The 22472-nt window shown below is 46.1% G+C and overlaps 1 protein-coding gene across 1 annotated transcript in view; it reads right to left on the bottom strand.

Moving 5' to 3' along the window:
• Positions 1 to 22472, bottom strand: part of LMNTD1 (lamin tail domain containing 1) — a 1301017-nt gene that overhangs the window by 197083 nt on the left and 1081462 nt on the right. The window contains exons 13-14 of the mRNA XM_086938753.1: positions 11865 to 11984; positions 5414 to 5643 (exon numbers count right to left, since the gene is read on the bottom strand). Coding sequence (XP_086794879.1) covers positions 5414 to 5643; positions 11865 to 11984 — 350 coding nt within the window. The remainder of the gene's footprint in view (positions 1 to 5413; positions 5644 to 11864; positions 11985 to 22472) is intronic.

The following is a 22472-nucleotide window of genomic DNA, read 5'->3' as shown; positions in this document are numbered from 1 at the left end:
CACTCGTGACGGCGGTCCCGCAGTCGTGGGGGAGGTCCCGCAGTCGCAGGGGAGTCTCCGCACTCTGGGCAGATTCTCCTCAATGAGAATTCTCATTGCGGAGATTCCGCCCCTAGTGCGGGGATTCCTCCACTACAGCGGGCCTCAGCCAAGAGTGTGAAGACCCTTTGTGAATCAGGTCCTGTGTCCATAACATCAATTTTGTGTTTTCATCAGTCAACCTAGAGGCAGCAAAAATAGAGCAGTCCTAGGGAAGCACAGGTACAAGTTTGAAGGTCAGTAAGAACAATTGTTACCACCTCTATTAAGTTACCACTATTGTTGAACAATAGAAAAAAAAGAAATATTATATCTTTTAATGTAACTTTTTCAGTGGGAAAATTGGCAATTGTCTGCTTTCCGATATTATTTACACATCACTATTTGTTTAATTCTGAGCCAGGAGAATGGTTGTGGATTTGGTACTGGCGAGTAATGATTACTAAGAGAAATCTTGTGTTGGGGATATTACATTTTGAGCAAGGATTGGCAAAGCCGATAGCTTGTGCTTGCATTGCAAGGTCTTAGTAAAGGATTTTAAAAAGACGGATGCTGTGTAAAAACAAAACAAAAATAATTGCTTTCTGTATACTATACATCTATGAGATAATGAATTTAATATGTGACAATGGAGAGTACTTTTGGGAAGGTAAAATCTTATATATTGTAAGCAAGCACGCCATAGGAAGATGAATGATGTACCAAGCATCAATTGGCATGCGGTGAGCGAGAAAAACCACGCTGGGCACAGTCCCTATGAAGTAATTAGCAAAATTAGGCCTTATAGATAACAGCGCAATAAAAATCAGAGCTAATAATGGCTGCTCTCCGACATTTCACCACGTTTTATTCCCTTGAGGTACTGCTTTAGATGTCTGATTATAACGTTGGGTGTTATCAGCATAATAGTGCACGGCACCACAATGCTGAGTGATCAGATTTCCCAAGGTCATTTGAATGTGTTTAGTATTTTATTGTATTCTGGTTGTGCTGTTGTATTACACTGTTGTATTTTGTTACTGCTGCCCTTCCTAGTGCTTCAGCCTTCTCCTCTCCTGCCTCTGCGTCCCCTGCGGCCCCACCCCCCCTCGCTCGCCCGATCGCTCTCGCCTGACAGCTGTTCCTCCCTCCCACCTCCCCTTCTTATGGTGGCCACTCTGCGGCGGCGCTGTTGGTGCGCCAAAGGCAAGACCATCTGTGCCTGGACCGTGCCCAGTGCCAGACCCCATTGCCCCCGCGATACACCTGCATGACCTGCCCCTCCCAACAGGGCTGGCCTCAGCCATCTCAGATGCATACTACACAACACCCACTCTGTCCACAGGCACGCCGTCAAACTATGGGACCTGTTTGTCTCATCCTCCCTAGACGTCGCCTTCCTGACAGAGAACTTGATGAACACCTAATCGGCACCCGACGTTGCCATAGCCATTCCGGATGGCTACATGATCACCCTCTGGGACCGCACCAACAAACCAGGAGGAGGAATCGCCATAATCCACAAGAACACCCTCAGAATGTCGAATAGCACCGAAGACACGCTCAGCTCTGCCGAACACCTGCACTTCCAGATCCACATCGATCCCAACACCACCCTCAGAGGAACCCTCGTCTATAGACCCCCCAGCCCCGGCCACAGTTCAGCAACTCCATCACTGACATTATCAGCTTGCACTCCCTGGTCGCCACAGACTACATCCTCCTCGGAGACCTGTAACTTCCACCTCGAGAACGCCAGCAACAGCAACTCCACCACCCTGCTAGACAACTTCACCAACCTCGGACTCAAACAGCTCGTCATGACATCCACACACTTTGCCGGACACACGCTCGACCCCATCTTTTCCTCCAGCAACCACGTCTCCTTCAGCCACACCACCGAACTCCACTGGACCGACCACCGCTGCATCCACTTCTCCTTCAAGAAAAACACTGCACACAATCACCCGCAACAAATGCCCACCGCAGCTGGAGCAAGGTCCCTGAAAACCAGCTAATCACCACCCTCGCCCGAGCCCCACCAACCGACCACACCGACACAGCCGCCCATAACCTCAGGCAGTGGATCGACGACTGCCCCAACACCCTCGCTCGATCAAGAAACCCTCAAACAGACACACCAACAGAAGGGCCAGCTGGTTCACCATCAGCCTCCAGGCATCCAAGAAGATCTGCCGAAGACTCCAGAAGAAGTGGCGCCACAAACAGACACCAGACAACGATGTAGCCCTCAAGAATGCCAGCCGCAGGCACCACCAAATCATTTGAACCGCCAAAAGGATCTCCTTCAAGGAACACTTCGACAACAACACACACAACAGCAAAGAGCTCTTCAACATCGTGAAGGAACTCGCCAACCCCAGCTCCAGCTCTAACGACATCCTGCCATCACAAGACCTCTGCGACTCTTTAGCCTCCTTCTTCCACCACAAAATCATGCATATCCATGACAGCTTCACCACTCAGACCCCCCTTGCCAACCGCTGACATCGCAGACCCACCGCCCCCCAGCCACACCAGCCTCCTGCTATCCTTGAACGATGTCAACGACGAAGACACCATCAAAACCATGAACCATCAGACCCCTGCTCTCACCACATCTTCAACAAAGTGAGCTCCATCATCGCATCCCAACTCCGGAAGATCTTCAACGGCTCCTTCGAGACCACCTCCTTCCTGAAGAGCTGGAAACACGCCAAGATCAAAACCCTACTCAAGAAACCCAAGGCAGACCCATAGGACCTCAAGAACTTCCGGCTCATCTCCTAGCCTCCATTCCCAGCAAAAATCATCGAGAAGATCGTCAAGAGACAGCTGACCCGATTCCTCGAAGAGACCAACACCCTGAACTCATCCCAATCCAGACTCCGAAGCAAACACGGCACCGAAACCGCCCTCATCGCCACCACCGACGACATCAGGACCTTGCTGGATAACGGCGAAACTGCGGCTCTCATCCTCATAGACCTCTCGGCCGCCTTCAACACTGTCTGCCACCACACCCTACGCACACGCCTCCACAATGCAGGAATCCACGACAAAGCCCTGGACTGGACCACTTCCTTCCTCACCGACAGAACCCAAAGAGTCCACCTCCTCCCATTCCGATCCGAAGCCACCAAGATCACCTACAGTATACCCCAAGGATCATCCTTCAGCCCGACCCTCTTCAACATCTACATGACACCTCTCGCCAACATCGTCCAATCACACGGCCTCAATATCGACCAGAAGGACGGTCACACAGGCCCTCGTCACAAGCAGGCTGGAATATGGCAACACCCTCTACGCAGGAATCACGGTCAAACTCTAGTAAAGACTTCAATGCAAATAGAACGCCTCATCCTTGACATCCTCCACCACAGTCACATCACTGCCCACTTGAGGGACCTGCACTGGCTCCCCGTCAACAAGAGGATCATCTTCAAGCTCCTCACCCACGCTCAACAAACAACTCACCTTCTACACCCCTAACCGCCAGCTTTGCTCCACTGACCTCGCCTTCACCACCAATCCACACATCCACCGAACGACCACCAGCGGCAGATCCTTCTCCCACCTCGCACCAAGACAAGGAACACCCTCCCCATCCACCTGTGCCAGACCCAGGACCTGCTGACCTTCAGGAGACTTCTCAAGACCTGACTGCTCCCCCCCTCACCCGCCTTAGCACCTTGAGAGCCTCGTGGGTGAGTAGTGCACTCTACAAATGTCAGATTGATTGATTGATTGAATATGTTCAACAGAATGGTGGACAAGATAAGTCGCTGGGGGAATTCTGGGCATCTTGGTAGAGGGTCAAACTTCCTGCTCTAATTATTTATTTTATTTTAAATCCTCAGTCAAAAAGTCAACTAAGAATGAGTCTATGATGGAAATAGTTGCCCATACCAGATGCTGCTAAGAGATCAAGCTAGACAGAAGACATATACTTCCGGTATCTGCTTTGCCATGGGAATCATTGAACATGTGGAAGGTAGCAGTTTCAGTGATGCAACCACTTTGTAAGCCAGATGGATATGGAGCCTTGAAACCTATTTGCGAAGAAGCATATTATTAATTAGATAGCTACTATTCTTAGCATGTCAGTTCCTGAAAAATGAAGAATGATATTAGGCTGCCATTTATTGAGACAATCTGTATAAAAATATGCCTTTTCACATACTGGCAGGCATTCCCCAATCTGTACTAACAAGTAGGTATTTGACCAGTTCTATACCAAATAATGTTTTTCAATAGGAATAGTAACCATGTATCATGTGCTTCAGTGTGAAGTTCAGACTGGTCATCATTAAAAAATAGAACATTGGCTCAAATTTGAAAAATAATAGTGAGAAGCCATCTGTGAATGTCTCATTTTTTAAAACATCCGGTTGGTCAATTGTTCTGTGATTGACACAAAAGAAGAAAACAAAATTGCAGGTCTACTACAAGTAACACTAAGACGATTGGACTAAAGGATTGCCTTGGTTTTAAATAAATTGTTCCTAAAAATCCATTGAGGGCACATTATTAGAAGAGGGATTCTTGCCCAAAATGCTCTTGTTCATTGATGATTGTTACAGATCTTCTGAGCAGCAATAGTCCATACATGAGTATTACGAAATATCCTGTAGAAAAAATATACTTCGCTTCATTTCTTTTTAAGTCTCACACAAGTAATGCAACTCTCTAATATTGAGTTGTAGGAACACTGTTTAAATGTTGGAATGGTCTTTGTGACAATAGCAATGCGGAGGCACACAAGGCCAGGAAACAAGGTGTGTGAATGTATATTTTCCAGTCAATGATGGACGTCTGTGAAACTGCTTTTCGCCGTCATAGAGCGAAGCTAGAAGGTACACTGTGGGATTTCTGAAGACTAGAATCCAGATGAAAAATTTCTGAGATCAATGGCCTTTCCCCCACACTAATCTTTGTGGTCATAGTCCCTGAAGATTGTGCCCTGACCAGTGTGTTTGGCGGTAGGAATTTTCATTGGCAAATGAGAGTATCAGTGAAGGTCGGAATTACTGCTCAGAAAATGCCCATATCCAATACTGCTCAGTTTAAGAGAACCAATTAATTTTGACCAATACTCCTGATCACACACAAGTTTAATAATAAAGGCTTCTGCTTTGTAACCTCAATGTGTAAGGGTGGCCAATAGGCCCTACTGACTCAAAGTCAAGCTCAAACAGCACAAATACATCTCATTCTAACCACTATCAATAGAGAAAAGGAAGGATTAATCCAGCACCCTTTGTGAGATTTAATAAAAGGGTTGCTCACGTTAAACAGGAAGAATGTATCAACATTGCTAAGTATTTGTTTACCTTTAATGAAGTAGCTAATCATTCTTGTACAAAAGAGGACACCATTCTGATGGTTATACCTTTTAATTAATACTGGGGTGCCCCCCTCCATTTGATGCCTCTGTGTGGTTTCCATCATCGCGGTGCTTGGCTTTGACTGTATCTTCACATGTGCCCTCTGTTCATAAACTGTTGCATTGTGATCCTTTTCCGCCATAACAGTGAGTTGCGACTTACTCTCACCTTCTTCCTCAGTTTCACATTTCTCATAGGGTTTACTCCACCGCACAGGGGTGTACCAAGCCACCGCCTAAGCAAGAGAAGCACAGCGATCAGCTACCAACAACATAAACAAATAGACGAAAAATGTAATGTTCACCTTCAGGAAGTCATCACCAGACACATGATACACCTGCAAAATAAGAAGCTCATAAATTGCTATCAGGCAACCGTATACTCTTTCATTCACACAACAGCATTCAGTTCAACTCACTTGCCTAAACAATTGTATTCACATTAACTCTATTATAATGTTCTTACTTTTCCAGCACTTTAAGTATTAAATAGATCTGCTTGGGGTCCTCTGTGCATCTTCCACTCTAAGGAGGTTCTACTTGATAGATAATATTTTGAGTTAAGACTCCTCTCCCCATACTTGGTTATTAAGGTAATTATAGGCGCTTCTCTAAGGTAATGAATTGAGCGGCCACTTAATAATGCATGCAGTATGGAGACAATGTTTAATGGGCCCTTCCTACACACATAACATATTTAGCATGAAAGGTTCTAATTTTCTGTTGAAGAGACATAATATATATCCCTTTATTCTTGTGAATTTAAGAACTAGGGCGCCGGTAGAGGTAAGTCTCACGAATTTACCGTCAAGACGAAACTAGGGTTTTTTACCCGGCAACTAATCTAATGAGAGGAAACGGGAGAAATCCACCCAAACTCTGTGAATAAATATCAAAAATTGTCTACAAAGTAGTGGCTTGCTCTGGAACACTTGTTGGGATGCTGTGAGCACTATGTACATGCAATACTGGTCTGCCTCATATTTATTAACGAGGCAAGATAAACTGTGCAAATTCAACCGAATGGCTGCAAATGCATTGATGGAGGGTGACTGATAAAAAACCTCATCATTGAATTCATCTTCGCAAACCGTTGTGATTGCAGCCCTTGTTTCACATTAGTCAATGTGATTTTTAGTAGGCGCCCAATCAATATTTTGGTTTCTTAGAATAATTCACCTAAAGGCATTCTTTGGACCATTATTAATTGAAAACCTATTTCTGATCTAGTTGATGAGGGGATTAGTACACTTCCCCAGCAAGGAAAAGAGCACTCCAAGGAAATACAAGCCTATAGGTCTTGCCTATGTGACATTGATTGGCTTTGCCAATGTTTTTAGCTATGTTGCAAATGTTAGATGTAATGAAAAAAACTGTATGACACAGCCAGCCTTTTAGCGCTTTTTGGACTTGGCCCTTAAGGCAGGTTCACCCCTAATCTTTTTGCTTTAGATCTGTGATCTGTATGAATGATTTTCTGGTCTGTGCGCACTTTTCCCTGTGTCCCAGAGTAAAGTGCGTGCATGTAGTTAGGCTGGCCTGCTCTCCCATAGGAATGCATGGGAAATGTCTGTGTCCCTAGTAGTTCCTGATGCGTGGGGAGTGCATGCTCGAATTTGGTATGTGCGAGCTCGTGGGAATGAATGCTTCGCAATGGTGTATGTGGCATGTGTGTGTCATGTGTAGAAATGCCACTTCTAGGACTTGGCATATTAATGTAAAATATGCCTGCTGTGTGATTGGCTGGAGCTGGCTGGTGAGCCTGGCTCCAGGAAGGCTGGATGGGTCTGCCCGGTGGTGAGTGTGAGATTAGCATGTTGATGGCTTGGGAGGAGTGCACCTGGTCCCTGATGGGCCTGGACTTTCCCCACACAATGCTGGCTCCACCCCCTGTAGTGCAACTGATGTCCCTAGCCCTGCCAGTGAATGAAATGGGTGGTTGAGCTATCAAGGGTACTTCAAAACCAGCTGCGACTGGTTTCCCCCCACCCTGCACCTACAGACAAAGGGAATTTACTGTATAAGAAGGGGCTGTGTCCCCATACAATTTGGTTCTGCTTGTGGATCCTTGCCAGAGGTGGCTGCTGCTGCTGCTGGGGCCAGGAGGACCGCCACTTGGACTGTCTCCCTGCCTGGAGACCCAGTGAGCTGGCTCTGGCCCAGCCTTGCCCCCCCTGCCTGTCTCCAGACCTTGCTGGAGCTTTGCTTTTATCCCTAAGCGCTTGGGAGCGCTTTTTCTTGCCTGCTAGCGCTGTGGAGCACTTTATTTTACCCATTTCGCTTCGAGCACTTTATATTGGGCAGCAGGTGCCCACCCGGCATCTGCCCATCTGGTTTTGCCGATTTGCGGCAGAGCGAGTGCCCACCTCGCCTTTTCTTTAATTAGAGGCCGGTGCCCACCCGGCATTGCCCCCGAGGAATTGTGTGTATCGAAATCACCGCCGCAGCCCAGGACAAAGAACTACCGGGAGACGCTGCCCAGGAGAGCCGCGCCGTCATTGCTTGGCTGCGGGAGGCTCGTCCCGGTGAACCGCGCTCCTATTGGTCAGGAGCTGCCGCGTCAGGAGGGGCGCGCCTGGCGGTGCCGCGCTGTGATTGGAGGAGAGCCCTGGAGTCTCGGAGGAGCCGGGAGACTGCAGCGGAGTCCCGCCCGCCTCCAACGAAGTCCGGAGCAAGTTAGCCGGTAAGTGAGGCGGGCCCTGTTGGTTCTCCCGGGCGGCCCCATTGCTTCTTAGAGCCCGGAGAGGCTCACAGGGCGCCTAGTAGTTTGGAGCCCAGAGAGGCTCGTGGGGCAGTGGCCATCCCCCTTTTGGTTCTCGAGCGGCCCCAGTTGGCAGAGGGCCGCTCCAACGATCCTTGGGGCATTATTTGTTCTGAGTCCCTCGTGAGGGACTCCAACAAGCCTGCATTCTTGGTGTTTAAGCCCCGTGAGGCTCTGGGGGCAATTTGTTTATTTAGAGCCCGAGAGGCTCCCGCCCTACCTGTATTTACGAGCCCCAAAGCTCTGGGGGCATTTTCATTGTTTTAGAGCACTGAGCTCTTAAGTGCATATTTGTTTTACAGCCCAGAGAGGCTCAGCAGTGCCACAGTGGTGGTTCTTGAGCCCACGAGGCTCCAACGTGTGCTCATCTTGATTACAACTGTCCAGCACTTAGTGGACAGTTGCTACGTTTAGGCTTTGTGGTTTATGCTGCCTGCGCAGACTCTCTGACATTGAGACTCAGGACATTCAGCCCCTTGCGAGGCCAGTTGGCCTGAGGGACAAGTTCGAGTGTTGTGCTATGTGCACCCTGCGCATTGTAATTTACTTGATGATGTGATTCTTGCACAAATGTTCTAACCTGCACCTCTGAATGTGTTTAATGCCTCATGTGTAATTGTTTATGTCCCATTACCTTTGCTAAAAGTGACCTGCTTAGGTATTTTATGTTTATCCCCTTTGCTAAATGTGACCTGCTTAGAGGATTGTTGATGTCCCATTACCTTTGCTAAAAGTGACCTGCTTAGGTATTTTATGTTTATCTCCTTTGCTAAATGTGACCTGCTTAGGTGATTGTTTAGGTTTCCTTCCCTTTGCTAAAAGTGACCTGCTTAGGTGATGGTATTCCTTCCTTAGGTCCTGATGATAAGGTCCTAGTTCCCTGCGTGATTTTCCTACAGTGTTTTGGGGTTGCGTAGGAGGTATTTACTCTTTACCAGTGATTACTGGTTGTGTGCTACATGTACTATTTTGGTGCTAATCATTATATGTTTATGTGCTAAGTGTATACCTACAAGTATTATTTCTAACAAGTGCCTACCCCTGACAGTGGTCCATGTGGCCCTGTCCTGTACATAATCCCTTGTAAATTCTGCCCGTGCCTGTTGGCACATTGTAAAGTTTGTGTGTTATCTAATGTGTTTTTACTATAATACAAAGGCTATTTTTTATATAACCTTGTGTGGAGTTTCCTTTGTGGTGGGCCTTGGGTGTTGTTGCTGGGGTGCGTGCACAAATACTTAACTCATACCGCCTCCAAGTTTAGCCTTGCTGCTCGCGCCACGTTACCTAGAGGGTGAGCAGGGGTTATCTTGGCGTGTAACTCCCTTGCCCTGACTTAGGAGTGGTGGTCTCTGACTGACTTTGGCGTGAGCCCTGGCCAACCAGGGACCCCCGTTTCTAACAGCGCTTTTTTTAAATTTTCAGTTATGCTGCACTGAAGCAAGGGCTGCTGTAAAATATGGCTAAAAACACATTGCTTGGCGTGGAAAGCCATATAGTAAGTAATAAGTATTTAAATAGTGTTTATAACGGCTGAAGGCTAATACTATAGAATGGAGAACACCCTTGCCAAGTTGTTAGTGTGTCCAGAATCAGAAGCATTTTAGGACTATACAAAGACTGTGAAAATGTTCCATATAAATACGCTGAATGCTACATAAGCTGTAGATAGATAGAAAAGTCCAATAGGTTACTTGATGCTTTAGGCTATGGGTTACTTTCAGTGTAATGGTTATAAAACAACCAAAATAGCACTACTGACTGCTTGTTTAGTAGTAAAATATAGCAATAATTGGTGTTCAGTGGGTTTCCTAGACCTTTTATCCCCTGTGCTGCTGCACCTGCAGCACCATTCAAATCATGACCCTAGTGCCTGCAAGTTAACTGCACTTGTGATAACCTGTTTAGTAGTAATATATAGCAGTAATCAGTGCTCAGCGGGTTTCCAAAACCTTTTAGCCCCTGTGCCACTGCACCATTGAAATCATGACTCTAGTGCTTGCAAGGACAAATGAGGAAATTGTTAATATCCAGTAATATATGTGTTCTGAAAAAGGCACAGTTGCAGAGGGAATACATAATTATTGTGCAGCTAAACATAAACACAAAAGCTTTCATAAAAAGTGCCTTTAAACGTATCCAACTCTCTAATACGAGTTTTCAAAAATGTAATCAATAAAGCATATGCTTTACACATCAAAGTGAAAACCAAGCATTGTTAAATTGTGTTACAATGTGGCTGTCTCTTTCCTGTGAAAATATTGTATCCTGTGCTTGACAGTTAATGGGCCAGAAACAGTATGAATTGCCCAAGATAACCAGATGGTAAGACTGAAATGCGTATTTTTACTTAGTTCACAAAAGGCCGTTTCACAAATTAAATGGACTCATTAAAGAAGAACAATTTTGCAAAAAACATGCAAATGTTTTGTGCAGATAAAGAACGAGATACCTTGCGAGATGGCTACGTCTAAAATAAAAATTTTATTAAAGGGCACAAGCAGGCTCTATGACAAAAATATGCTGCATGCCTCTTTCCAATGAATCCTCTCACTTTGAAGTCAGGGGAAAGCAAAATAAACACCAGGCTCCCACGAAAAACACAGCTTAACATTTGATCTCGGTCTTTGAATGCCCAGAAAATGTGATGAGATAAGAGCAAGATTTAAAGGCCTGTTCATTACAGAAAATGAGTTAGCGTAAGAATACTGTAAAGACTGCTTTAGCATGGGGAGGTATGAACTTTGAGCTGCACAGCCTAAAGCAAATAAACCCAGCAAATCGAAAGCCAGAAAATTTGAGTTACAGACCACAAAGCCAAAAGCAATCCACAGGTTGAATGCATTCCCAGGACAACTTTCTGACAGTCCCCAAGGTGTCTTTTGCATTACCAGACAGCTGCGCTGTCTAGTAGGTGGTGACCTAAAAAAGGACATCAAGACTCTATACATTTTTCTGTCAGAGACACCTTTAGGAATTTAGGATGTAATGTTTTCAAGTAAATAATCCAAACTCTTGTACTAATGAGAGTGCCAACTCATATGGGATGTTGAAATTGAGATGAACTCGCAAAGAGATCCCCCAAATTCCATCCAGGGCTTTTGCTGTCATTCAGTCCATTGGATGCCATTTGGGTAATTACACCTGAATCATGGAAGGGCTAAAACTGAGCACTACCAAGATGTCTTAGGGACGGGGGCAAGTGGCAAGCAGAAGACGGATGGAGCCTCTTAATGCACTCCAGTCACTCGGATTGCCTTTACTTAACTTGAAAACCTTTCATGACGACAGGAACCCACACAAATAGCAAGTAAAGGGGTCATGAGCATCTACTGTAATTGTCTATGTGACTTAATGCATTTGATTGAGTGCAATAAACATGTTTCCCACAGGAAAGCCAGATTTATTCATCAAGTGATAACATTATTTTTATTCATCTGAGTAAAAAAAATCATAATTTTTAAATGTCAGCCTGCTTCTTCTGGTAGAGACATGCTTCAAAAACATTTAGGGGCAGATTTACAAGCCCCTTGCGTCACTTTTGCGTCACTTTCAACATGAGAAAAGTGACGCAAAAGTGGCGCAAGAGGCTTGTAAATCTGCGTCCTAGTTCTTTTCTAACATTGGTCTTCGTGTCCTGTTTCTTCCCATGAAATATTATTTTCTGATACCGCAAACAAGAATTAAGCCACTCACTTGACCACTGGGCTTGCACAGAATAGTCGTGTACTCTGGACCTGTCCCAAATTTGCTCAATTCTTTCCACACTAAATCGGTTGGAGAATTATGAGTTGCGTTTGCTTCGGCTGCCCACACCTGTGGAAAATAAGACAGAAAAGCTGTGAGTTTGGCATCCTGAGATGGAGTTGAATAATCAAATTAAAAGAAAACAAACAAATCAATCCGAAAATTGAACTATGAAGATAAGCGAAAAAGTGGTTTTAAATTCACATCAATTGATTTTCATACCTTATACTGCAACAGTACAAACGTAAAAAATTTTAAGACAAAATGACAAGATAGACTTCATATTCAGTGTTAATCTAGTAATAAACCACAAAACGGACGAACATGCATGGTCAGAGCAGTACTAAATGACAAACTGGACATACAAAAACAACAACAAGAAACGAATGAATAATTACTTTTTATCCCAATAAAGTAGTCATCATACATTTCAAGATATTTCTTTCAGATATTATCAGACAACTCTTTTTGGTCCCTCAAATGAAAAGTTGGCATGCTCTTTATCTGGATGAGGATCAATAGTTGAGCATTCTATTTCAGATTTCTAAAGCAGACTTTTCTCATGGCCATATTTGCCTTTATTAACCAGTTTCTAAAAATGGCGTAGCTTGTTGAAGTATTAAAAAAACGTAAAATATTATGATATAAGTAGTGACCTAAGAATAATCTCCTTGCACGCAACCAATGACATTTTGCGTTGAATTTCCCTACATGGCATGCAGGCACATGGCCACCCAGCAAGCACATGTGTAGAATTGGCATTAAGTCTATTACACCTCCAGCATATGGTATCCATCCAGCTTCGATGTATTCATTAAATATGCTGATCAGTAGCAGCGAATTAACATCTTATTTTGGGTGTGAACTATGACGAGATTAGGCCTTAGTTTTGACATCTTAGAAAAAAAACCAGTTCAGATTTACTGTTCAATATTTATCTGTAGCTCTCTCTTCCAACCAATTCTGCTTGTCCAAGTATATGATGAAATCATCCGTTCGTTTTTGTAAATATCGGGGATGAGTCAGGCAAATATACACGCAGAGGTTTGGATAAAATAAATCCCCAATTAGGGCAGGTTGCTAGGCACACGCTCAGATATGTTTACTACCAGAAAGCCTGTATGTGGCATGCAGAGTATTGAAAAATAGCTATTGTATAGTTGAACATCAGCTAACCCAGCACCTTGATGCTGAGAGAGCGCCATGTTATTTTGAAAATTGTAGGGGTGCATCATAATCCCGAGTAGTCAGCACCCACATATTTAGAGGAACTTACTAATGAAGTTAGAGATGTAACGTTAGGCTGGGAATTAGCACAAGATGTAGTGATGTGCTTATTAATTAGAGACTAATGCAGTGCCTTAATCAAAGTGTAGTGTTGCATAATGTAGAAATGTAATCATATGTGAAATGCCGCATTAGCAATGATGTGCCTTAATGAAGTATGCACATGCTTATTAATGAGATGATTAACGCAGGCTTTTAATATGAAAATATATTGTTTGTTTGAAAATAGAATAATGCTTTATAGTGGTGAAATGTAATGTCATGTTGTGTTAAGAAATACATTTAAACATGCAAGGGCCTGGGACATGCTGAAGCCAGTAGAGGCCTAATTGTATTTTCTTTTGTTAGCTTTAGTCGAGAAGGAATGTGTTGTAATTAAAGAAAGTCCTGGAGCCAGGTATATTTAACACGCTAGTTTAATTAAGCTTAGTTTCAAGTTCAGTTTCAAGTAAATAAGTAAAGATGACAACAAATACCCCACCAGGAGCAGCCTCCCTGCTGCTCAGCCTGCATCCACCAACTGCCACTCCACACATCTCCAGACCCCCAGGCATCCCATGACATCACACACATCCAACATTCCAAACATCATCAAGTACACAAGCACTCACTCTGGCTAAGCAGTAGGGAAGAGACAAGTAAGTTATAACATATCCCCCTTCCTTGGGAAAAGTGAAAACAGAAATGATGCACCAGCGTATGAATATCATTAAATACATTACGTAAGAAGTGATGGAAACAACTCACAATATGCATGCATAAAATTGAAATGATGTAGATAAATGAAAAACATCATTAAATATAAGACATCAGAAATAATGAAATTATTTCACCAACACATGCATGAAAATTATGGAATTGACTAAATACAAAAATAAAACACTAAAAGAGATTAACCCCCATTCCCCAATAAACACACTAATGGAGATTAACCCCATTCCCCTCCCTTAGGGAAACAAAATACACCTCAACAAACATACAGCACTGGGGCACTCACCACCCCACAAACTCTCCACCGTAGGGCACTATCCACCCTTAAAACAAGCACTGGGGTACTCAGCACCCCACAAACTCACCACCATAGGGCACTATCCACCCTAAAAAACAAGCACTGGGGTACTCACCATCCCACAAACTCACCCCCATAGGGCTCTCACCACCCTAAAATAACAACACCAGGACAACGACCACCTCAGAAACTCACCCCCGTAAGGCACTATCCACCCTAAAAACAAAGACTGGGGCACTAACCACCCCAGGACCCACCACCATAGGGCATTAACCACCCTAAAAATAGCAATAACCAGGGTACTAACCACCCCACAAACTCACCACCGTAGGGCACTAACCACCCCAAATTGGTGCAGAAATAAACTACACCAGTACACTCAGGACCAACTACTCACAAATAAATGAGGCACAAGCCACTCTAAAATACACAGCACTGGGAAACTCTCCACCCCACCAACTCACTACCGCAGGGCACTCACCACCCTACAATAAAGTGCATTGGCCACAAACCACACCAGGAACTAAAAAATGACCTCAGGACAGGATACACCACCAGCAAGACCTCCCCTAAGATGACTGCACAGTGCAATATACACTGATACAGACCTTAGACACAAACCATGACCAAGAACCCACACCCACACAGAAACGACGAGACAAACATTAAATTGACCAGCAATACAATGTAAGAGAAAGTCTTGTGTTCCAAAGAGCAGTCTCTCACCGAGATCTCCAATGAAGTAATAATCTCTGTCCTTAAACAGCCAGAAGCTTTATTTTCCACTAAAACAAACTACACGGGGCCATCCCAAAATCTCACAAGCGTATGGCACTGACCAGCCTAAAGTACTTAGCACTGGGGCACATACTACGCCACACACTCATCACCATTCGCAAAAGTGAAAGTGATACACCAGCAAATTAACACAATTGACCACCCTGCAACCAACCAAAAATGTACTTTACATGGACACACATTATCTTGCACATGCTAAAAGTTCATGACCGCCGGTGAGTGATCTCTCACCCGATGTCTCTTCAGAGGGTTCAAGCAGCACAGGTTAAAGCTGCACAGGGAACAGACGTGGTGTAGCGTAGAAAAACCTGTGGTGCACTGAGACTGGACAGTGCCTTTCAACTGCAGTGCCAAAACTTTATTCAGAGAAAACGACTGGAGCACAATCACAAGTCCAATTTCTATCTTCATCGATATGCTCGAAGTCCTTACTAAAGATAAACCAAGGTTGGGGGGCGCTAGGTGGCGCACTCCTTTCTAGGCATATCTGGGGGCTGTACTCATGGACATCTGCACTGTACAGCCTCTGACGCTTCCTGGCCAAGTTTGAACTGAATCGGAGCACAACAGAGCTGGGAGACGCTGTGATAGTTTTGGCGACCTGGGCCTGTGGAGCGAGCTGTGTCGGCGGCCGGTCGTGCTGATTACGATAGACTGACGGCGCGACTGCTGAGAAAGCGGCCCTGATCGCCCGGATTTCCATACCTGCCTACACCGGGGATGTTGGTGATGGCTGCGGTCCTAATCCCTCCCCTACTCTCCTAATCCTAGCTCTCCTGCTGAGAGTGAGACCTGTAGGGGGCCGAGAGTGGTCTCGGTCCGCGATTGGTCTCCTGCGTGGGAGAAGCACAGTGGGGCCCTTCTGACTGCCGTGCCATTGTCGGCGAGACACTCGGCTACAGTGCTACCCCCCCCCCGGGGACCAGAGAGGCACCGGAGGGCCGGTGAGGAGTCCGGATGCGGTGAGTGTGCTGTCCGGAGAGACTGCATGTTTGCAGAGGCGAGGCTGCGGAACAAGTCTGGCCGCCGCTGAATTGGAGGGCTCCCTTGTGGTCTCGAGTTTATGGTGACGGGGAGCGAGGGTGATCCCAGAAGTGGACTTTCGGACCGGCAGAGGCGAGTGGAATGCACCTAGCCACCGCTTGGCCCTGTCAGTGTTAGCCTCGCTCGGCGGGCCGCAAATCGAGGAGGGGGCTGAGGCTTGCCGCTACACTGGTGGGGGGCCCTATATTGGCTTCTGTGGGTCTCGGCCTGCACTGCACATCTTGTCGCCGTGTTTTGGGCAGCATTCTACACAGAGAGGCCTGTAGTGGGCGGAATACCCGGAGGAACACCCATGGCGGACTAGACCTACTGTGGCGTGAAGTGTCATCTTCCCCTGGCCGGTGGGAGTGGAGGAGCAGAGCGGGAACCGCTGAATACTGTCACGCCATGGCCACTGCATAAGCTCAAATGGGAGAGGCTCGATACTCTGGTGAAGGGCTACATCCTACTCATCCTTCTGGTTGTTGACTATTCCGCCTTTTGATCTATAGGTGCTAGCTGGAGGGCTGGAGCGGGCCCATTCGTAAGGAGTGGTTGTTTGGCCTGGACACCTGCGAGTATGGGGAGACCAGACAGGAGACAGCCGAAGCTCACCTTTGAGGCAGCCAAGAAGTCGAATCGCACTGGACCAGACCAGCACGGTGCGGCGGGCACCAGCGGAGCGACTGGGGGACCTTCGGATTCTGCATCAGATATGCAGGAGATCCTTCGTGAAATGCGTCAGGGATTTGCTACTATAGCAGATAAAGTCGATAAGATATCATTGCGCATGGATGCAGTGGTTCACACACTAGATGCTCACGAAGGGCGACTGAAAGAAGCGGAACAACGCATCTCGGACTCAGAAGACACCACGGCATGGCATACTTCGCAGCTCTCCAGGATGGATAACCTGCTGCGGATTATTGCGGCCAAGAACGAGGATTTGGAGGCGAGGAGCAGACGCAACAACGTTCGCATAGTAGGCATTCCGGAGACGACCAACATGGGCAAGATGGAGGAATATGTGGAGAAACTTTTGCTGGCGGCGATTGGCTCCGAGGCCTTCTCGCCCCACTTTATAGTGGAAAGAGCGCACCGTTCGTTGGGCCCTAGACCAAAACCTGGCACGGCTCCTAGGCCTATCATCGCTCGCTTGTTAAACTACAGAGACAGAGATGTGGCCTTGCGGGCGGCTCGCAGCTCGAAATCGCTTTCGTACGATGGCAATTCTTTTACCATTTACCCCGATTTCACCCCAGTGGTACAGGAGGAGCGTCAACAGTTTCTGGATGTGAAAGCCAAGCTGCGCAACCTGCAGATTGACTACGCACTTCTCTATCCAGCTCGCCTGAGAATCACATACCTGGGCCGACAGAGGTTCTTCACGAAACCACAGCAGGTGGAGGATTTTATTAAACACTACAAACGTACCAATCGACCCGAAGGGGGGTTGGAGGAGGCTCCAGATTCACCGCACGAGAGAATGAAGGAAGAGGAACAGTAACTATCCTGGACTTGAGTGATTGTCACTGCCTTTACTCCTTATATGTGAGTACAGAACAGCTTGTATCGGGGGTGCCCCCTTGTGATTCGTCGCTTTTACTGATGTGTAGGTGGATGAGGGGTGCAGCTCCCATGGTGCCTACATCTATATCTCTGGACACCCCTCTTTCCACCGGACGGGGCTGCAGGTAAACTGTAGCTCCGATGGGTGAGAGGGGTTGGCGTGTTGCCACCTGGAAATGTTCCCCAGCGGGAATTACCCTTGCTATTACTTTACACTTAGGGCAATTTTCGGCCCTTGTTTTTGGGGAGTTTTTGGGTGGGTGGGGGGGTGAATCATGCTGGCAGGTTGGGGTTGCTTCAGTGGTTGGGGGGGATTTGGGGGAATGTTTGGGGAATGTTCGGGTTGGATGTGAACAGTGCACATGGCTGTGCTTCGAGATTACACACACTGCTGTTCTGTGACATGTATTGGGTGAATACACGGCGGCCTATAATGCGTACATTATCTCCTTAGGAGGGGCGGCGAAAGAGTGGACAGTTTTGCGGATCTGATTGCTGGGGCAGAGTGGGGCGGCAGCTGCCACTGTGGCTACTTGTTGGATATACTGATCAATTCCCATGGGTGAACTAGACTCAAATACATGTACTGTGTTGTCATGGAATGTACGTGGTCTTAAGGATGCTCGCAAATGCAGGCAAATGTTAGCTTATTTTGACAGACATAAAGTAAATGTGGTGATGCTGCAGGAAACACATATCCCCCCACATGTTAACTCCGCGTTTGCCAACAGGTGGGCTGGTGTTAGAGTATTCTCAAACTATTCGTCATATGCCAGAGGCACAGCTATCCTTATACACTGCACTACCCCCTTCACATTTCTGGGTCGAAAGATAGATAAGGCAGGGAGATATGTGGTGCTATGGGGAAGACTGGGCAGCGACACTGTTACCCTCGCTAATTGTTACGCTCCCAATGTGGACACACCGGAATTCTTCACAGTGGTGTGGGGAGTGATATCGGATACCGGGTCGCGACACATTATATGGGGTGGAGACTCCAATATAGCCATGACTCCAGGGTTAGATAGGGCTGATGGGCAGACACAATATCATCCCTGGGCAAGGGAGATGCTGAGGGGCATAGTGGAGGATGGAGGGCTCATAGACGGCTGGAGACATCTCCACCCCGGACTTAGAGAGGGGACACATTTTACTTCCTACACAGGCACATGGGCGAGAATAGATTACTGCCTTATATCCAGAGAATTAGCTCCTTGTATAACAGCTGCAAGACACCTGGCCCGGACTCATTCAGATCATTGTCCAGTGCTGGTTACACTGGTCATGCCGGGTTATGAACGTCCCCGGCGTCCATGCCCTTTTAGACACTGTTTTTCGTGAGGAACTGAGGGTAGACATAGAGGAATCTTTCCCCCGCAATAAAGACACTGTTGACAGCGTAGAGACAATCTGGGAGGCCTTTAAGTTGCCTGTTAGGGGCTGGTGCATGGCTAAGAGCTTTGGTGTTTTACGGGATATTCAGTGCACGCTGCGGAGGCTGGAGGGGGAATTGCAGGGACTAGAGAGATTGATGCCGCAAGACTGTACGGGAGCTGTACAACAACAATTTCGGACCAAACTATCGGAGTACGAGGCAGAGGCACAGCGGGAGGTGCATTTCAGGGACAAATATTGGAAGGCTCGCAGGTATAATGAAGGCGATAGGCCTGGTAGGGCGTTATCGCTGGCGGTACGAGACGCACGGGGTGATAACACCATATTAGAACATAGATTCCACGGGAGAGACCTGTAGGGATAATGATCGAATCTTGACTACACTCCTGTCACACTATATGCATTTATACACTACCCAAACTTCCGGAGATATTGATCTCGAGGACTTTCTAGGTGATCTGGCACTCTGCTGGCTGAGCGACGGTCATAGAGCGTTCCTCGGCGCCCCGTTCGAACTGGATGAGGTCCGAGAGGCCATAATGTCCCTTAGCAACGGGAAGGCACCCGGCTTGGACGGACTCCCAGTTGAGTTTTATAAATGCTATATCGACACCATGGCCCCAGTACTAAGAGAAGTGTTTGAGGATGCACTGGAGATGGGGGTATTGCCCCGCTCTATAAGGGAGGTTGTGATCACTTCTCTCCTTAAACCGAGTAAAGCCCCAACACAATGTGACTCTTATCGACCCTTGTCGTTACTTAACTGCGATGCTAAGATCCTGGCTAAAGAACTGGCAACAAGGCTTTCCCTACTCATGACCAGAATAATTCTCCCTGATCAATCAGGTTTTGTTCCGACGAGATCAACTTCCCATAACTTGCGGACCGTATTCTCCCTCATTCAAAAGGTGGCCCCGGAAATTCCATTGGCCGCAATATTCCTCGATGCCTCCAAGGCGTTTGACTCCGTGGAATGGCGATATCTGTTTACTGTCCTGCATAAGATGGGTTTTCCTCCGATCTACGTGGGGGGGATACGATTATTGTACACTGCTCCTACAGCGAAGGTGTTGGCTAATGGTCGCTCGCCGGAGTCCTTTGCGATTACTAGAGGCACTCGATAGGGATGCCCATTATCCCCCCTCTTGTTTGCCATAGCGATAGAACCGTTGGCGTGTCGTATATGGCAGTTACACAAAGCCAGCTTCTTTAATTTTTTTCAACGTCAGCTTTCTATTTTGCTATATACACTCAGACTAATCTAAATGCCCTTTTAAGGGAGTTTGTAGCCTTTGGTGGGCTGTCTGGTGTAACTATTAATTGGGGGAAGTCACAACTATTCCCATTGACGGCCGCTATAGATGAGTTTCCATTGGATTATCCTTTGGAATGGTGTCATACCGATTTGCGGTACTTAGGTATCCAAATATCTAGAGATAGAGAGGAAACACTCCGGCTAAATTATGGTACGGCCATTACTACATTGACAGATTCGGTCTCTCGTTGGATTAGTCTTCCTCTGTCGAAGGCTGCCAGGGTCTCCCTCATTAAAATGGTAGTTCTGCCCCGATTCCTATATTATTTTCTTAACATACTATACAGTTTCAGTTTTTAACATCTTTATTTCGAATTTTCTTCATAAAAGACATACATAGTAATACAATCCATATAACAAAATCAAAAGAAAAATATATTTTTATACAGACAAGGAAAAATTTGTTTAAAAAAGCTCAATTAAATGTATATAACAAGACGTCTATAAAAATATTTAAAACTTTTGTATATGAAAAAGACAATTCATCAATATTGCCCAAATATAACAGGCTAACCAACTAATTAAATTTTTCAGCTCGAGGTGCTACGAATATGCCTAGATCTAATTAACCAGGCCCACCCAAGGAATTTTGCCAGACCTATGGTTAACCATTCGGATGTATTGAATCTCAAGATGGTCAATGCTTCTCTGCTCACCCGGGTGTTTAATCTCATACATATTGGCTTCAGCCACTTATGGCGTGGCTCGTGGTGAGCAGTACATACAAATAAAAAATGACCTATAGATTCTCTGCTTCCGGTACAACAGGGACAAGAAGTAGACTCCGACTTCTGCCAACCACTAGTAAAATCCCTTAATGGCAATGTACCTATACGAAACTGATGGTAAAGTTTCCTGTCCAAGCTTTTAAGGATTACATCCCAATAGGTCTCTGTGTGTGGGACTACTTTATGAATCAAAAACAAGCCTGTCAGGTTAGGTTTCTCCGAAAGGGCAACGTGCTCTTCTTTTACCATGGACCAAAAGAGGAGTTTAAAGTCTTTCTTTGAAGGAAAGATATGAGAGTCCGGCTCGGACCAAAGCAAAGGAAGGCCCATTCCAGTCAGAGTGTTCTTAATTAACTTAAACCATGGTATTTCACTTGCCCCTTGTTGCGCTCTTACATCCTGTATCTCTTGGGCAAACATGGCGAGTTCCGGGGTAGACCAAATGCGTCTCCATAACGCCACCATCCTATAATGGGCTTGATGTTTAATAGAATAAAAGCCCATATCCATCATAAGTGGTAGTGCTGGCGTTGAGGGAGGAAGACTGACTAAATTTCGAAAGAATTTATTCTGGATCCTATCAAGGACAGCCAGATCCACACTCCCCCATATGTCAGCCCCATATAGTATGGCTGAGCTAATTTTGGCGCTATACATTTTTAATGCAGGTAAAACTCTTTTGGTCAAAGAACACCGTTGCTCCTTCACTAAACAGCCAGACAAACGAGCAAATATCATACTAAGCGCCGCTATTTGTTCTTTCCAGCGTAGCCTGTAATCCATAGTAACACCTAGGTATGTCATTACTTCAACCTGTTCAAGGCTAGACCCATTCATCGTTACATGGCCCCTCAATGGTTTCTTTTTTGTCAGGACCATGAATTTAGTTTTGGAAATATTAATTTCAAGGTCGTTTTCATTACAAAAGTCCACAAATTTATTAATAGCCACCTGAAGGCCCATCTGAGTTTTAGCCAGTATTAGGGTGTCATCCGCGAAGATTAAAAGGGGAAATTTGGTCCCGCCCAGTGTTGGTGCATCTGTCGGGGTAGCTGAGAGGAAATTAACCACCTGGTTGATAAAGAGTATGAATAGGGTAGGGGCCAGGACACAGCCCTGTCTCACTCCACGGGTCACGGGGAAGGAGTCTGTAACCTGACCCTGACGACCCCATCTGACTCTAGCGAAATTTTCCTCATGCATCCTAATAGTGAGTTCTAGGAGTGCAGTTGGAACCCCCATCCTTCTCAAAGCTGCCCACATCTTTCCTCTGGGGACCAAATCATACGCAGATTTGAGATCCACAAATGCTGTGAATATAGTGCCTCCTCTCAAAAGCACAGTTTTCCAGTAGATCATAACAAATCTAAGTAATTGGTCGACTGTGCTAATATTAGCCCTAAAACCAGCCTGCAAAGGAGACAGGATGTCAG

The sequence above is a fragment of the Lissotriton vulgaris genome, chromosome 1_1 (genome assembly GCF_964263255.1).
Source record: "Lissotriton vulgaris chromosome 1_1, aLisVul1.2, whole genome shotgun sequence".
In the NCBI taxonomy this organism is placed as follows: domain Eukaryota; kingdom Metazoa; phylum Chordata; class Amphibia; order Caudata; family Salamandridae; genus Lissotriton; species Lissotriton vulgaris.
This window is presented reverse-complemented; position numbering and strand designations above follow the sequence as displayed.